Source organism: Hydra vulgaris, chromosome 02, assembly GCF_038396675.1.
Source record: "Hydra vulgaris chromosome 02, alternate assembly HydraT2T_AEP".
NCBI classification, from domain to species: domain Eukaryota; kingdom Metazoa; phylum Cnidaria; class Hydrozoa; order Anthoathecata; family Hydridae; genus Hydra; species Hydra vulgaris.
Window position 1 is genome coordinate 42,333,836 of NC_088921.1, and position 19,734 is coordinate 42,353,569.

Here is a 19,734-nt window from a genome sequence, read left to right on the forward strand (position 1 = left end):
GCCATCATACATATTGTGATTTAGTTGATCCTTGACTGATATGCATGACCTTGTGTTTTGATATATTTTTTTCATTTCATTTTGTTATATAATTGATCAGCTTGTAAAAAATCCCTATCTGATGGTGAGCTGATTACCCCAATGATTTTAAATCTTCTTTTTGTAATGTATATTAATGACCTGCCAGATAATTTGACACACAATATAAAATTATATGCTGATGATAGCATATAATTTTATATTGTGTGTCAAATTATCTGGCAGGTCATTAATATACATTACAAAAAGAAGGGGCCTGACGACTGATCCCTGTAAGACATTACTAACTACATCTTTCCAATCTGTTGTATTTGGTTCTAATTTGAACCGTTGTTGTCTTTTATTTAGCCATGTAAGAATCTGACTATGAACGCCATATGCATAAAGTTTATGTAGTAGTTTCTGTGAGGCACTGTATCAAAGGCTTTTTTCAAAGTCAATAAAAATGACGTCAACAGGGCATTCTTGGTGTTAGCCTCTGTGATGATGTCAAGAGTTTCTAACAAGTTAGTCACACAATATTTTTTAAATACAAACCCATGTTGAGTATTCGAGATGACACAAGTAGCTTCACAGTGATGCATGATAATTGCTTCCATTACTTTTCCAGGAATTCATGTTAAGGATCCTTATTTCATGAAGTCATGTACATTCCATGAATCAATCTTAAGGAGACTGGTCTGTAGTTTGAAGATAAAAGTCTAGAGCCTTTTTTAAAAATTGGAGTAACAGTTGCTTTTTTCCATCAATCAATCACAACACCAGTACTAAGTTAATGATAACCTCCCCGATAATTACTTCTATTTTCTTCTCCAGGAATTCATGTGAAAGATCTTTAACATTCATTTTAAAATTGGAGTAACATTAGCTCTTTTTTTTTCATCTATTGGGCACAGCACCAGTACCAAATGAAGGATTATAGATAATCTAAGGTAAAGTCATACTTGAAGAACAATTTGAGAGGACTCGTGGATGGTCATGGAATCCAGTGGACTTATTTGGCTCAATTGCTTTTAGTCTGTTTTTGATATGCTCATGATTAAAAAATTGGTCAGGAATTTCATTGCATTGTATTTCAGTTCGATTTTGAAAATAAGGTAGCCCATCTGATCGTTCCACAACAAAAGCAGAATGAACGAAGTTACTTAATGCACTGCAAATTAATTTGCCTTACGTTATGATTATTCCATCAGTGTTTTTCAAAGCTTGTATAGAGTCTTTAGCGCTTCTTCTATTTTTGGGTGTAGGAAGTATTTTTGGAATTAGTTTTGCTTTTTAAACAATTGTCTCTTCATATTCCAAAAGTGCTTTCTTTATAACTTTTTTACTGATATACTAGCTGCTTTATGCTCTAATTTTAGTTTGGTGTGAACAAATCGCCCAGCAGAGTTATATTTGGCCCAGAAGTCTCATTTTAGTGGAATAACAGTTTTTACATTAGCTGTCATCTAAGGCTCACGATTCAAAATTATTTTAAAGTCAGTTGTTTTGTATATATTAAGCACATACTAAATTATATCCTTAAATAAAAATTTCATAGCAATCATTTGCTGATAAACCAGCAAATAAGTTACTCCAGCTTAGAGATTCAAAATATTTTGAAATTTTCTCAAAATCCGCTTGCCCAAACAAGTTTTGGTTAATTACTGGTGGATTGATTTGCATCAGTTCGATTCCCACCATGTCCCTAGTAGTACCGCGCTCAACTTGTTTCTCCGCGCAGCGGCCTTGTTCGTCAAGGTTCATGTTTCGGAGTTATAGAGTTGAGAGAGGGTGATAACCACAAGTAGCCTCCTCATCTGTAGTGGCCTTCTCGGCTTTGGGGAGGTGAATTATTAAAAAAAAAAAAAAAAAAAAACTTATCACCTATAGATGTCTCCTCGATGTTGGCTATTATTGCCATTCTTTCACCAATGTCCACATCAATATATCTAATGTGACTATAATTAAAATCACTGAAAATCATACTTGAACAACCTAGATCCGATAACGATTGTTTGCAATTGTAAGCGATTTTGTTTGCAGTTGTAAGCAATTAACATAATTAAACATTAACATCTATTATGCTACATGGTGGTCAATAAATGCACCCAAATAATATTTTATCACAATCTATTTGTATTATTTTCCATAATTGTTCAACAACACTATTTGAGTTGTAGTTATTTACTTCCAGCATATTGATACATTCTTTTATATATAAACAAATACCACCACCAGCATGAAAGCTGTTCCGATCTTGTCAAAACAGCTGATATCCACTTAATAATGCAACATTATCAGGGCCAAATTTTGTTTTAGCAACAACTATAATATGAGGCTCAATTTTTTCTATGGCTGCATTACAAATTTGGCCAGCAAGTTTGTAGAGTGTGTTTTGAAGTGAATTTGCATTTGTGGACCAGATTCTTAAATTTGATAACTTAGGAGGTATGTATTTAAAATATTTTGACTTTTTATTTTGATTGTTTTATTTGATTCAGCTTTTGCCTAAGCTTCAGTAGCAGCTTTATCAACTGTCGATTGATTAGTGAAGATAGATCGCAATTCTTCGGCTGATTCTGTAACATGAATGAGTTTGAAACGGTTAAGTTGTCGATGGATTACAAAGTGAAAAGGCTGATCAAGAAGGCTAAGTGTATTCAATTCGTCACTCTTTTTTTTTTTCTTCTCGGTATAGCTCATTGAAGTTTGCTTGTTCTGATTCTGTGCGGTCCTCTCTTGCTATCTTCGTATACATTTTTGTAAACTGGCACTGCGTGATGACGCCCCTTTGATAGTACACTTACCCTGTCAGATGAAGCTTTTAAAGTTAATTGAATTATGCTTGGTTTACAGATATCATTATTATCCACTGAATTAACATTTTTAGGACGGAAACAATTTACCTTGACAATGTCTTTATTGATTCCAACAGCGTTAAATTCAGAAACTGCTTCTTTATTTGCTACATTACATGTTTAAAATATTTTATTAACTCGTTTTATATTGTCTTTGCATAAGGGCTAGGGTATTTTGGTTGTTTTTGTTTCCAGGCTTCAATTGCTGTGATTTTTTACAAAGCATCCTAATTTAACATAAGCATAAACATTTAAGTTTGGATTTTTCATAATGCCTGGAAGTATCATATCTAAAACATCAAAAAGTCTTTGATCTGCCACTACCTCAAATGTCAAATATTATCAAAAGCTTAAATTCAAATTTAAATTACTAAATTTCTAGGAGTTTTAGGGCACTGTAACTTTTCCCCGTGAAATTAGAAAGACTAAAGACACTGTGCAACAGGTAGAAAAACCTAGAAGCAAAAATTAATGAATAAAAAGGAAAATATGAATTAGCAAAAACTTGTCGTTTTCAACATGTTATGGCAAAAGTAAACAGTGGTGGAACCAGGGTTGATAAGTTTAAACCATGTTTTAAACCAATTGAAAAAATATCAATTTAAACCAAACTAATTTTTAAACAACTTTAAATTTTCAGAAGGAAAGTAAACCAGGGTTGTATTTACAAATAGAATTAAATCTTTCATGTAAATACATTAATGTAAATGTGAATGCACTTGTTTAAAATTATATAGATGTTATAATCATAAAGATGTTGAATTTACAGTATGTTATTTATTTGGCCTATTTGTTTTTTAAATGCGAGTTTAAAAAACAAATTTAAAAAAAAAGTAGTTTTTTCGCGAATAAAACAATATTTGCTGCAAATAATGTTTAAAAAAAAAGGTCCTCAATTTTTAATTTGGACAGTGCCCAAATATGGTCAGCGCTGTTGAAAACAGTCTAGAATAGCCTCACGCACACACACACACACACATATATATATGTGTGTGTGTGTGTGTGTGTGTGTGTGTGTGTGTGTGTGTGTGTGTGTGTGTGTGTATATATCAGTGACGAACTTAAACTTTATTTGGGGATACCATCTTTTTTTTTTAATAAGTGGGGGGGGGGGGCAGGAGAAAATATGTTCTTTTGGTAGCCTCCTTCTCCCCACCCTGTTAAAACAGGTGCCGTGGCAATGTTTTTTAAATATCACTTCATTTGTGTTCACCTTTAGATTTATCCAAAGATTATGAGTTGTTTTTAGTATTTTGTTGTAAAAGACATTTCTTTGAATGCAGGAATTTTGCGGTGGGCATAAACATATGCTACTTTAGTTAAGCTTAGAAAAACTACTTTATTTAAGATTTTAATAAACATTCAAGTTGCAAATATTTCCTTATTTATAAGTATTTATTGAAAATTGTTTTAAGTATTTTAAACATTTAGTAACTATATTTATGAAATTTTATTTTTAATAATTATTAAATGTTTATAATACCAACAATTTTGATCAATATTTACAAATAGCGTAATATTTGCAAAATTAAAATCACAGTATTTATGCCTAATTAACACCTATAATAATATATTACATATATCTTTATATATTATAATAAAATATATATATCTATATATAATATAATATATTATGTATATATTCAAATAGTTATTTTCTATATATAACAAATAGTAAACTTAAGCATTTAATATGCGTATTTACTATTTGATTTTTACTTTAGGTTTAAATATTAGCTATTTCAGGCCTTGTTTTAAATAAAAATGACAGACTGTCAGTGATGCTTATTTTCTTGCAAACATACTAGATTCTAGATATTTTGAATTTAATCTTTCTAAAAATGAAAATGAAGCTGCAATGACCTTTGCAGATAAAGAATTTAAGAACTTGTTACCAATAGTATTCAAGTTAAAAGCCAAACCTGCTCCATTTGATAAAAGCTATTTGTATAGTGAATCTATTTTTAGAAATGTATTACCAATAGAATGGTGGAAATCTCTAAAATCTTTGTACTGCAGCATCATGGATATTAAAGGTTTGTTTAACACACTGGCCTCGAGTGTTGGCATTGAAATTTTTTTTTCAACTTTTGGGCTAGTTCATTCCAAGTTGAAAAACAAGCAAGAAAAAGTGGCAAAGCTTGTTTTTATATACAGAACATAAAATATTGATGCATTGGTTGATGAATTACAGCAGTAATGTTTATAGAAAATATAATTTACTCAAGTAAAATGATTAATGCTTTTTTTTTTATTGAAAAAGTTGGTTTGACATGGCTTTTTTGAAAAAAAGGAGTTTAAACCAAAAAACCATGGTTTTTTTTGGTTTTTTGAAAAAAAGCCACAGTTTTTGGTTTTTTTCCAAAAAAAAAGGTTTTTTTTGCAACCACCATTACATAAGGGTGGTTATATTATGGTGATCACTGTTCAATATAAATATTGATTATAATATTGACAAAGGATTTTTTAAGCATAGTCAATGCCATATGAACTACTATTAAATGAGGTGTGATGTACACAAGATATAAAATCCAGATTAATGATTCAATCAATTAACTCAAGAAAAATAAGATATAAGATCTTGGTAGAGTGCTATGATTTATCTTGAGTCAATTCTAGACAAAACCTTTTATATCCACTGTTTTAATGATAAGTAATCATTTTGAATACAATACCGAATACCTGAAACAGGTATTGAGGCAATAGTGAAAGGTATTAACAATGCTGGAAAGATAGAAGTCCTTCATCTATAGTTCAATGCTTAATTTTATGCATTATAGTACAATTTTAAAATTATCAATAGTTACTGCTTCAAGAGACTTCAAAAAACTAGCACTGTTGCAATTTTAAAATTTACACTAGTAAATTTATGTATTAAAATACATTTTTGAAATTTATACAAATTGAGTCCAAAAAACGTCTACAATAACAATATATATATATTATCAATAGAAAATGTCAATAAAAAAAATATTGAAGCGGGCTTATGTTAGCTTTAAATGTTAAGTTATTGTTAATTAGTAGGTAACTTCTTTAGTAAAATGTTTCAGACATTGTTGAATGGATAATTTGTAACGTCATTGTATGGTTTATAAAGTATGTTGAAATTTAGCAATAATAAAAAATAAACAACATAATTCAGCGCTCGAATTAGGCGTGTTGCAATCACTAGTTGCGATTGCTTTTCACACCTTTTCAATTAGTTTTTTTTAAATAAAAAATATTTTTGTGATAAGCTTTTTTTTGTCTATTCTTTTCTAATTTAGCATTTTTTGAAATCATAAAGTGTACGTCACACTAAATTTATCTTTTAAATACAAATATGATCATTTCTTCTTTTGTGCGGAGATTCATTCAACATAAATTACTTTTTAATTTACAAGGTTTCCCACCTCATTTCAACATTGTATCACCTCATTTTTACATTGTGTCATTCAATTTCTACATTGTATCAGTATATTTTGTCACTTGCATTCAATTTTGGCACTGCTGCATTTTGACAGATTAAAACACTATATTTAAAATAAAAAATTTCATATTTATGATCAAAGTTTTTAGTAAATAATAATGGGTTGTACTTAAACTGGACTTAAATTGGACTTGGATAGTAATGGATCGGGCCAATAAAATAATTAATGTGGCTATTTTTTTAATTTCTAAAATATTACAATTGGATACTGAAATCATAAATGTGGTTTCAAAAATAATTTTTTGGGTATAGGTAAAATGTATACATAAAATAAATCATGTGGATATTAACTATTTTAAGTTTCCATAACAATTGTTATTAGTTCCCATAATCGTTATTTTTATTGACTAGTTTAATTATTTTTAATTGCAAAAAAAAAAAAATATCCACGTTTTTAAAATTCCAACAATAATAAATTGTCATCAAACTATAAATGTAATAATTTTTAATCTAGAAAATAAAAATATTTTTATTATCAAAAATATTTGTCTCTTCAATACAATTAGAGTTCATAAAAGTTAAAATGCCATTTTCAATATTTACCATTTTCGAATAAAACAATCAATAATGAAAGCTGTTCAAGGATAATTGAATCTTATTTAAATGGAAATTTACCATAAATTGCAAATATTCTTGAATTTAAACAAACCTAAAATAAAAATGGTGTATAGAATGGCAGTTAAAAGAAATGATTCTAGAAACAAAAAATTAGTTAAAAATTAGATACTAATCAAAAATTGGGTTGATCATGTTAAGGAATAACTCTTAAAGAAATTAAACAGACTTTTTGAACAAAAATCTATTTCAATCAGTCATTCTTCTATAGCAAGATGCATTGATAGTTTTAATTATACTTTAAAGTGTGTTCACAATATTCCAGAGAGTAGAAATTCTGAAGATATTATTGGTGAAATAGCTAATTGCGCAGAATGATTCATGAACATTTTGTCTTCTATGAGCGACAATATATTTCTTTATTGATGAAATAGGATTTAGTCTTTCAAATTTTCGAAGAGGAATTTCTTTAGTTGCAAAGAGGGCCACGCAAACAGTGACTAATATACTGTCAAGAAATATTTCCGTCTGTTGTGCAATGAATAAAAATGGAATTTTAAATTATGAATACAAACAAGAGCATTTAAAACAGAAAGTTATTAATATTTTATTAGTCTAGTTTTAGCACAATTAGCTGTTAATGGAATTGTTGGAGCTATCTTAATTTTAAATAATGTTCTTTTTCGTAAATCCGCTGTTCTACATGAAATAGTATTTGGTAGTAGTAATAGTAGTAGGTATTCTTTGATGTTTTTTTCTAACGGGTGACAACTAAAAATCCGGAATGAGAAGAAATGTTAATTTTGATGAAATAATTTATTCATAACAATTTTATATGGTTGATATATAATTAATGACAACTTAAAATATACAATAAAGTTAATGGTGTTCTACAAGGGTCCTTTATCTGTTACCAGGGTTGCATGGTTTTAACCAAATGGTTTAAACCAATTTAAAAAATGTTGGTTTAAACCAAATTAATGTTTTTTTAAAAAGATTTGAACTTACAACAGAAAACTAAAACAGGGTTATGTTAACAAATACAATTAATATTCAATATAGATATTTTTTTTAAATCCATGATTTTTGTTTCTGTTTTTTCATAGAATAGAATCCTCAGTGTTCTTATAGAACAGAGCAGTAATAAATTAGTAATAACACTTATTTATCTGTTTTCTTCTACAGGCTTTTTCTCCTTCATTATAGCAAAACTATAAGTAGTTCTAACATAATTTATTGATACCACAAAAAATGTCTCAAAAAACTGGGCGCAAATGTGATATGATTTGGTTAAAATATACACGAGTGACTGTTCCAGAATGAAAGGGGTGTAGAGCAGTTTGTAATGCGTGTAGAAAAGAAATTCAAAGGATGCATGAACATATAAAAAAGTGCAAGCAATCACAACCGCATGAAATTATGGAGTCAATGGAAGATCAACAACTTCTTGAAGGTAGTTGAATTACTGCATTGCCATTTTAAATTTTACACTTTCCCTAAATTGTAAACATATATATTTGAATTATCACGTATAGACATATTAACTTAGAATAATTCAATAAACTGCAATTTCATTTTAAAGGTAACTCACCATCAACGTCACAACAACAATTGAAAAGGTCTCAGCCCAATTCAACATCAGCAGATAAATATTTGAAAATAGATAAGTTTTTCACACAAACAAGCCTCAAAGAGAAAGATTTATTTGATTTGCAACTTGGTAGATTTATATACAGTACAAACTCTAGCTTCAGAACAGTTGAACACAAAGAATTTTATATATAAAAAATAAAAAATTTATCAATATGCTTTATCCAGGATACACTCTACCTTATAGAACTCAAATTGGAAGAGAAATATTAGATAGGGTTTATGCAGAAGAAGTTGAAAAATGTAATGTATTGAATGGTAATACTGTAGCCATGAAATAAAGACTTAGATCCTATGATTGGTAAAAAAGTAAGTGATATACAGATAAAGCAAAACACAGAAGATTTATTAAAATATTAAAACCAATTGCAGTAGCTCTAGATAAGTTGCAAAGAGATCAAACAAAAATAAGTGACACTGTTGAAATTTTTAAAGATTTGATAAACAGTTTATCATTTTTAACAAACGAAAAAAGAAAAATTGTATCTAGATACCTTCAGACTGTCAATGATGCTCATTTCCTGGCAAACACAATAGATCCTAGATATTTTGGATGTAATCTTTCTGAAAATGAAAATGAAGCTGCCATGAGTTTCGCAGATAAAGTGTTCAAGAATTTGTTACTAATAGTATTTAAATTAAAAGCCAAATCTGCTCCATTCCATAAAAGCTATTTGTATAGTGAATCTGTTTTAAAAAATGTATCACCACTAGAATGGTGGAAATCTCTAAAAATTGTTGATTGTAACATAATGGATATTGAAGGTTTATTAAATGCACCAGCTTCTAGTGCTGAAATCGAAAGAATTTTTTCAACTTTTGGCCTTGTTCATTTTAAGTTAAGAAAATAATTGGGGGTAGAAAAAGCAGCAAAGCTTGTATTTATATATAGAACATTAAACAATGATGTATTGAATAATTTTGATGAAATATTACACTAATATTGATAAAGAATATAGTTTACTCAAATAAAATGCATTATACTTTTTTTTAATTTAAAAAGATAACTAAATATGACATTATTTAATAAAAACCTAATTTTAACCAAGAAAAACCATGGTTTTTGGTTTTTTTCAAAAAAACCGGTTTTTTTGCAACCCTGTCTGTTACTCTGCGCAACTTTGTTTTAATGTTCGTGCAAGCTGTTTGTACACCAGTTGTGTCTATTTCTTTCAAGGATTTTTTAATTCTATGCTTGAGTTGTGAAATATTTTGAGCTTTCCAACCACCCTTGTACAATAAAGAACTTAGTTCTCCAAAAAAATCTTCAATTGGCCTACATTGAGAAAGATTGGTGGGGTTAACATTCTTTGGTACAAAAGGAATATTTTCTCTTTGGAGGAACTCAGTAACACTTTTTGCATAGTGTGACGATGCTTTATTGGGCCAAAATATGTAATTATCATCTGAATGGTATTTATTAATAAATGGGATTAAAATTTTAGTTAAGTATTGGTTTTTGTAAAATTCTTGGTTGACAGCTAGACCACTTTCCTTGAAAAATGGCTCTGAAATTCCTCTGTCGGAGATAACAATATATAACATTACTTTCTTCTCAAACTTGCTTCGCATTTTGAATTTAAAGTTAAAAAACTGAATATGACTTGCGCACAATTTCTTTTTTGAAACAAAAAACTACTATAATAATAACTCATCAGTATATATCTGTAGTTTAGATGCAAATCAGGCCTTTGATAGATGTAACTGGAACTTGTTTGAAAATTTTTATTACAACAAAAATGTACTGCTATCAGTAGTTCGCTCACTACAATCATTATACAGCTCAGGTACTGCTAGTATAACATACTTTGGACATAAATCAAAACATTTCTGTTTGTCTCAAGGCATGCAACAAAGGTCCATTTTATCGCTACAATTGAAAAACTTGGTGTTTTTGCACACTGAAAAAACCAAGTTTATTATCTTAGATAAAAGTTTAGTTGCAAAAAACACAATTCAAATTAATGTTTCTTCCATAGATCTCAAAAATAAATTGAAGCATCTTGGATTCTTATGGGATATTAATGACCATATGTAAAATATAGCTACTCTCCAAACAGCAAATGTAAATGAACACATTCATTTTCAATCAGTCTCCATAGCTCTTATAAAAGCTGGAATTCAATTTTGTCAGCTATTAAGAGGGGCTATTTTAGACCATTTTTAACAATGTCGACCATATTTTGGGTGCCTCCCAAATTAAAATTTGAGGACATTAAGTGCATTTGTTCAAGTCTCTGCCTGTATGGAATTTATCATATGGCTTAGAAATTTGTAATAATGATAATACATTTTTTAATAAATTAGACACTGTCGAAATATTAGCCTTGAAACTCCTTTTCAGCATATCAAAGTATAGCAAAAATTATCTACATTATTTATTTAAAATTGATGACATGTTTACCATTCTCATTCGAAACAAATTAAGTCTGTTTGTCAACTAAGCAATCCGACTTGTTTCTCCCTAATTTTGGCACAAACATCAAAGATTAATTAGGATAATCACTTTATCAACAAAGTAATGCAAATTTGCCGCCGATTGAAGCTAAACTTTGCCCAGTGTTTGATAAGCGGTAAAAAATTATTGTCAAAATTTCAAATGCTGACATATAAGATAAAATAGCAGCAACTCTAAATAAGTCCTTTGAATTCTGGAATACCAGGGAACAAAGAACCATATTTAAAAATTTGATGGAGGAAGATATTCCAAAAAAATCTAAATTAAACTTCAGAGTTATTGTATAAACTTAATTTATTACGCTTTGTTTTTTGTTTTTTTACCTGCAATTTGGCTGATTAGAAATAATCAATAAATAAATTCAAATCAAAAAGTTAATTATACTTGAATTTTTAATAGTACTCAAGAAGCAATAAATATAAAAAAACATGGTTTATGATGTTTTTTTGCTTTGATCTTACTTGTTTGGTCTATAGATATAGCACGTTTTTGCGCAAATATGAAATTTAAAGTTTTATGACGATAATGTTTTAATTTATTAATTAAAACAATTTTATTTACTTTTATTTTAAATGCTTTTAATGTTATTAATGTTATAAACTGTATAAAAGAGCATTAAAACAGTGTCACAAAGTTGTTTTAGGTTACCACAAGCTCTTTATATTGTCAAAACAACTTTTCAGTATTATTTCATAGCTTTTTACAATAACTCTTTAAAATTAACATGTGTTTTATCGTCATGAACATAAATAGTTAAATAGTTTTCTAAATTTAATTTAAGTGGTTTAAATATTGCTTAAATATTAAGTATTGTAATATTTGCGTTTTTGCTTATACTTTTTTACTTTAACTTTTTTTAAGTGTCATGTCAAGTAAAAACTAAAAGTAATATAATAGTATTAAATACATTACTTGCTCATTACATCATAACTTGCTCATTACATTATAACTTGCTCATTACATTATAACTTGCTCATTACATTATAACTTGCTCATTACATTATAACTTGCTCATTACATTATAACTTGCTCATTACATTATAACTTGCTCATTACATTATAACTTGCTCATTACATTATAACTTGCTCGTTACATTATAACTTGCTCATTACATTATAACTTGCTCATTACATTATAACTTGCTCGTTACATTATAACTTGCTCATTGCATTATAACTTGCTCATTACATTATAACTTGCTCATTACATTATAACTTGCTCATTACATTATAACTTCAACTTAAACTTTAAATTATAACTTAAGCTGTTATAACAGTAACTTACTTACAACTTGTCACTGTACTTGGGGGGATCCCTTTAAACTTTAAATTATAACTTCAAAAATTTTAATAATAGCTTATGCTGTTTTAAACTCTGCAATACAATTTTATATTATGACCTCCTCCCCCTTTACCGCAAAGCAGTGCCAGCGATGAGGGGGAGGGGGGTTGAAAAGTTTTAATTCTTAACATTTTCTTTGTTTTTTATTCTTTGCATGATTCAATTTTAAAAAATTCTTTTATAACCTTTTCTTCACATGACACAATCTTTCTTAACTCATTTAAAACAACTTCTCTATGTGGTACAATCTATCTTAAAGCTTTCATAACCTCTTTTTCACATAATACAATCTTTCTTAACTCTTTTATAATCACTTCTTTATGTGATAAAATCTCTCTTAACCCCGTTCAGCTAACCTTACCACTCCTTCGCATAACTTAATAGAACAACAGCTTATTGCAAATCAAGTTTAAATTCCCATAAAAATGAAACAATCCCATAATAATGCATGACATAAATTATATCATTTTTTTTAGCATGGTTCATAATGATTTTTATGAATTTTCTTAATTATCAAAAATTCTTTAAGGATTTATTTTTCGCAATATTGTTACCTCATTCAACATGGCTGCCAATGCAATTGTTTCGTTTGATGTCAGCAACTTAATCAATTAAGTATAAGTAGATATTCATTTTTTCTATTTTCACCATTTACATTATTTAACAGGTTTATTATTGAGCTGTTAAAGTGAAGAACTTCACAGTTTTATTTTTTTTATGAATGCGTGCTTCAGTTTATTATTCATTAAATTCTAAATTGTTTTAGTTTTTTTTATAATATATATTTTTTAATGTTTCAGTTAAGTACATCAGTACATATTTTTTTGTATTAAGCAGATAACACTTCTCTGAAAAAAGATAAGAAAACTCCTCATACGAAGATAAAAAAATCCTATGTTGCAACTGAATGTGTTGACTCTGATTTAAATCATTATGATGATATCACTGAAAATATATTGGTTAACAATAATGCTATTTTGGAAAAAAAATTGCAAAAAGATGAAAATGATTGGTAAAAATATTTTTATGTTTTGGTTGTTATGATATTTAATAACTTTATTTCTAAAATAAAAATAATAAAGTTATTAAATGCAAAATAAAAATAATAATAACTTTATTATTTTTATTAAATATTCAAGTATTGAAATTCTAATAAATACAATAATATAAATATTTGTTATTTGATGAAAATTATTTTTATAGTTTATTTTTGCATGTTTTTAAGAAATATCTTTCTCCTTATACGGTCACCCAATTTAATTTTATAATTTCAAACTTAAACTGCAGCTGATTGAGCTTGTTAATTTTAATCATTTGATCTACATTTACAGTGTTGGTCAAAAGAATAGGCATAAAGCTATTTTATTCAAAAATTGAGTATTTTGTAATCTTGTTTCTTATCTTTTTTGTTTTTAAAAACAAAACCTGTTATCAAAAACTATTTTTCCACCAGAAAAGTTGAAAATTCCTCAAAGTTCATTTGTTTGAGTTAATAAATTATTAGGAATAAAATATAAAAAAGAAAGAAAATTTTGCTTTTATTTAAATTTATTATATATTAAGTTTAATAATTCCATGGTTTAACTTGTATTGTTCAGTAATGTGTTGAATATCCATTATTTTTAATCACTTAGTTTACCAGCTTGTGTATAGTTTTGATAGAAATGAAATACCAAGCACCCTCAACCATTTTCCTAAATTCATCTTTGTTTTATGGATTTCATATTTAGTTTTTTCATTGACAATTTTTCATAGACTTTCAGTATGATTTAAATCTGGTAATTGTGATAGCCATTTCATAATCTCTAAAGGCCAAACCTCTACACTCTTTACACTATGTCAGAGCATACAGCAAAGTGTGCCACTAGTTCAGACTTTCCAGCAAGACAAAGGATCCAGAGATCCTTGTCCTGCTGGAAAGTCTGGACTAGTGGCATTTCTTAGCAATATTACATTCTTTAGAATATCCTGATACCCAAACTGATTCATAAATCCTTCTGTTCTGTGAATGGGATCAACACAATACCATAAAAAGCAACCATGTACCATAATGTTTCCTCATTTTTAAAATGTCTGACCTTTTGCCATCAGATCCGACATTTTTTAAATGTCCATTTATGATGATCTTTACAGAAGATCAATTGGTTTTTGATGTCCATTTTGTTTAAGGCTTCTTTTTTAAATTCAACCTTATAAAGCAATTAGGTAATGACTTTCCACTGACTCTAAAATTATGGCTATCTTCTATTTGATTTTTAAATTCCCTGACAGTTTTAAATGGATTTTTTTTGGTTTAATTAATTACAAAGCATTAAACCACTTGGTTTAATGCTACACAATCAATTATATGGTTGACTCTGTTTCGTTGCATTGGTAATCATATTTTTACAGTCAACTATCAATTTATTATATTCACAGCACTAGGTAAAAAATTACCAGAAAAATTTGAAATAATCCTAGATGAAATCCTTGATAAATGAGCATTAAATCGGAAAAAACAATTAAGTAACTTAGTGTGATTTTTGGTCAACAACTAACATTTAAAAATCAAGTAAATTCAGTTGTTTCCAAATGCAATTTAAGCTTGGGTTTATTAACTTTATATGCATCAGTTGCCAAGACACAAAAAACTTGATATAATCCACACAAAAAAAGCAGCAAAGGTTATGTTGTATTTTATCATCAAAATTCTTATTGTGACTAATTGAATTTTTTAAATCAGTTTCTCTGAAATAAAAGAAGGAATATTTAAGTCCCCAAAGTGGTTTAGTCCATTCTTGATAAAAATTTATATTTTTAATAAAAATTAAGTATATACTTAGTATGATATGATATGTAACTAAAATAATCCTTGATCAGAAATGTTAAAAAGTAACAAATAAACCACCTATTATCCTTATTGACAAAACAATAAAATAACACGAAAATAAACAAACTTTAGTAAGTAATCAATTGCTGGTGAAAAATTTATTTTTAATAATATTTTAGTTTTGTTTTTAAAAATGATAATGATGATATCATCAAAATTTTTTAATGATAATTAAAAAATCTCAATGATATTAAAAAATAGTAATGATAATTAACTATCATTAATATTTTAAATTAAAAGTTGCGTTTTATTTATATCATGTACTATATTTTTGTTTCATTCACAATAGGGGTTTCTTTTACTGTTATGTTACACTTTCCATTATTTTATATTCATCTTTTAATTTTATTAAAATCTATGCTAAATAAAATATCTTGTTTTACTTTAAATTTTTCTCAGCTTTTAGAATGCGTAATAGAGTTTTAAAGCTTTTAAAGATTTTTTATTATTTTTATTATTATCTTGTTTTATTTTTTATTTAAAAAAAAAGCCGCCATAATAGCCACAATATCTTTTATTGCTGTCTGCATCATGTCTTTGTTTTACCTCAAATTTATTGCTGGCTGCAACATGTCTTTTTTCTGAATCAAATCTATTGCTGGCTGCATCATATGTTTCTAGATACAATTAGTCTCTCTTGTTAAGTATCATTACAGTAAATACAATAAAATAGCAGGCCTCGGCGGGAAGCGAGAGCTTTAGCTAACTTCCCGCCTTTAGCTCTCGCCCACACTCCCCTAAAATACTTTACGGGAGCAATTTACGGCTCTCGCAAAAGGATAATTTTTTCTTTCAATAGTTTGATTATTGTTGTAACTAAAACGAAAAGTACAAAGTCATTTTTATAACTTACAAAATAACATTTTTTATTAACTGATAAAATATAAAATTATTACACTTTATTATTGCATAATAATTTTTATTTTATATAATGAATTGTATATTTTATATATTATTTACTTTAATATACTATATGATTTTATTGTGGAATTTTTGATTGTTGTACTAATTCTTAAAATGGCTGAATTCTGTCGCAATAAGAAAATATAAAACATTTTCTTATAAGCAGTGGAAACTTTTTTAGCTCTTTGTCAAATTTTTTTTATCAAATAATTAATGTTAATAACAAATAAATGGATAGTTTAGTGTGAAAACGCTCGTCTAAATAATATTTTCACGGAGCACTTGTTATGTATATATTCTTGAATGACACTTGTTATGTATATATTCTTGTAATATTAACGTTACAAGCATACGCTTGTAACAATTGTATAACCAAATTTTTATTTAATAAGCAATTTTTTAAAGAAATAAACAGATAGCTCATGCAAAAACCAAAAGCTCTCATAAGAAGCTGTTTAGCGGAGCAGCTCGCTTGGCTCACCGTGTTCATTTTAGGAAAGCTTTTCTCCGCTCTCGCGCTCATTTACTGCCGCCAAGGTCTGAAATAATATTAAGTACTAGCCAATAACACACTCATGTAAGAACACATGGTTTTAAATATGGAATTAAATATAACATGGTATTATAAGTATTATGGTATCATGATATTATAATAAGTATTATGGTAATTATTATAACATTATTATAAGTCGAACACGTATGTTTTATGTTTTAATTGCACAAAATGTATAATATATGTGCTTTATACGTGAAATATAAAATAATAGCTCATAATTTTCCTTAACTGAAAAATATCTTGTTTCTAGTGTTAAAAATATCTTGTTTCTAGTGTTAAAAAATATCTTGTTTCTAGTGTTAAAAAAGAAGAAAACAATGAGGTTAAAAATTTCGAATTGCAGAATAAAGAATTAATAAAAGAAAAAACATCAATAACCATTCAAAAAACGTTGGGCATTTTCTTTATTATTTTGTTACTTTTACAAACTTTGACTATATTTATTATTTTGTTACTTTTACAAACTTTGACTATATTTATTATTTTGTTACTTTTACAAACTTTGACTATATTTATTGGAAAATATGTATATACTACATGATCTTTTATATTTTTCAATTTTTTGATATTTTTTAATTTCAGATATTATTATGAAAAAAGTAACTACGATTTTCATGCTGTGTTGGTCCCCAATGATGCTTTTATGCCAAAAATCGCTGACAAGTATGTCTTTTATAAGGTTTTTGTTGTTGTTGTTGTTTTATTTTTAGTTTTTACTTATTCATAAAATGTAAAATATTAAGTAAATTTGTCTTTTTGATTTTCATTTTCATTTTCATTTTTATACAGTTGCCAGTTTTTAAAAAGTTTTAATATGAAGTTTATGTTAAAAAAATAAATATATATATAGCAGTCAAGGTTTCTTTTTATATTTAATAGAATAATTGAAAGTTGCAACTTGAAGAGTTTACGTATTTAAAATAAATTGTTGAAAATCAATTTTTGAAGGTTTTTTTTTTCTAGAAAACTTTTCATCTTTAAGCAAAACGAATATCAACTTTCAAAATTATCAAAGAATATATTAATTAATTCTTACTCTTTGCTCTAAGGCATGTACTAGAAAAAATCTGCGCGTGTTCTGATGTAGTGTTTACGGAAACCGTGCATCATTTTAAATAGCTAATTGTTTTAAAATGTCATTGTATTAGTGTTATTCAAAATTTAAACAACTCTGTTATCAAAACAATTAGTTTTAATTGAAATGTCATAAAATCAAGTTAAGTATCGAGAAAAAGTTTTGCATTTTTTGTTGAAATTCCTGGTGTATCAAACAAAACAATTTCTAAAGAGTTGCAGATTGCTTTGAGAACAGTGCAGAGCGTTGTGAAACGATTTAAGGACACTAGTACAATCAAAAGGAAATCAGGAAGTGGAAGAAAAAAATGTTGTATTAGACGAGATCTTGGTAAAAATGTAAAAGATGCCTTAGACAAAAAACCGGAGTTTTCTGTTCGAACTTTAGCGAATATATTTGAGACAAGTGCTTCCACTATGCAAAGAGTGAAGAGAAATAGTGGCTATAAATCTTATAAAAAGAAAAAAGTTCCTCGTCGTGAAGAAAAGCAAGAAAATGTCGCAATTCGTTGTTCAAAGCTGCTCTATAAAAAATTATGTGCCAAAAAATCTTGTTTGATGATTGACGACAAAATTCATTTTGCTGCATATTTCCGATCTCTTCCATGACACTAATATTATTCAGCAATTAATCGCAAGAAACTGAATTCCAATTATAAATGCATTGAAATGCAAAAGTTCGCTAAAAAAGTCTTTGTTTGGCAAGCAATTTGTGAATGTGGTGAAAGAAGTTTTTGTTTTGTGACTATGGGAACAATTAACACCAAAATATACATAAGAGAATGCCTCAAGAAACGTCTTTTGCCGTTTTTAAGAACACACGCGGGTAACCCATTATTTTGGCCCGACTTAGCATTATGTCACTACACCGGGGCAACTTAAAACTGGCTTAGAAAAAATAAAGTAGGTTTCGTTAAAAAACACCATATTGTCCCGAACTACATCCTATCAAAAGATATTGGGCTCTTGTCAAAAGAAAACTACGGTTCAATGTAAAATAAGCCAAAAACATTAAAGACTTCAAAAATAAATGTATTAGTGCTACCAAGAAAGTCCAGCCGAAGACTGTGCAAAAGCTGATGTCGAGTGTAAAACGCAAAGTACAAGCGTTCTCACGTACAAAACTTCACAAACTTTCTTAAGTGAAATTTAGGAATATTAATATATGTACTTTCAAAATATATATAACATTCAATATTGAAATACAATAGTTAAAAAAATAACCTTTAAAATGTCCGCGCAGATTTTTTCTGGTACATGTCTTATAAAGATATCTTATAAAGGATTACTTTACATTAATTATAAAACTTCAATTCAGTTATCGAAATTTAAAAAAAAATGTTTTGTCTGAATGTTTAAATCTTATTTTAGAATGGAACTACACAGTAGGCGTATTTGGCAGGAGTTTTTTGGTTTTCTGCGAATTCTTATTGACTTCATATTACTGTTTGTTCTTGAGCTAACAGCATTCTTATTCCGTTCTATATTCCAAAGGGTCATTGTAGGAATAATTTATATCATTGGAGATTGGTTGATTAAGCCTGTGTTTTCAGCTTCATTCAATGCGTTAATACAGCCAATATTTGTCCTTGTTTGGAATTTAACTTCAGAAATGAGGCAAGCCACTTTACCTTTTAGCAATTTATTGTTAGACATGATAAAACCTTTAGGAAAGTTGTTAAAATCATTTCGTTTATTCGAATATCGGGTAATTAATTGTGAAAATAATTTAGTGAAAGAATTATAATTATATTTATTCTAATTTATAAATTGTTTATGAATCGTCGTAGTCTTGTATACATAAATATAAAATTTTAATTTGTTAAGAAGTTAATATAAGAATTGTAAATATATAATTATAAAAGTGTAATTAAAATATGAAATTGTAAAAAAAAAATCATAACAAAAATTTTTTCTCTTTATTGGAACTTTAACCAAAACATTTTTACTAGTGAATTTTTTAACTTAATTAATTTATA

General features: G+C 27.7%; 1 protein-coding gene across 2 annotated transcripts in view; it reads left to right on the forward strand.

The window, feature by feature from the left end:
* Positions 1–19,525, forward strand: part of LOC124812295 (uncharacterized) — a 47,473-nt gene extending 27,948 nt beyond the window's left edge. Inside the window, exons 4-7 of one of the 2 annotated variants that reach the window (XM_065790978.1) lie at positions 13,188–13,365; positions 16,979–17,071; positions 17,264–17,344; positions 19,127–19,525. In XM_065790978.1, the coding sequence (XP_065647050.1) occupies positions 13,188–13,365; positions 16,979–17,071; positions 17,264–17,344; positions 19,127–19,502 (728 nt within the window). In that variant the 3' untranslated portion in view covers positions 19,503–19,525. The remainder of the gene's footprint in view (positions 1–13,187; positions 13,366–16,978; positions 17,072–17,263; positions 17,345–19,126) is intronic. The other variant, XM_065790979.1, reaches the window with a different exon arrangement.
* Positions 19,526–19,734: the final 209 nt, after the last annotated feature.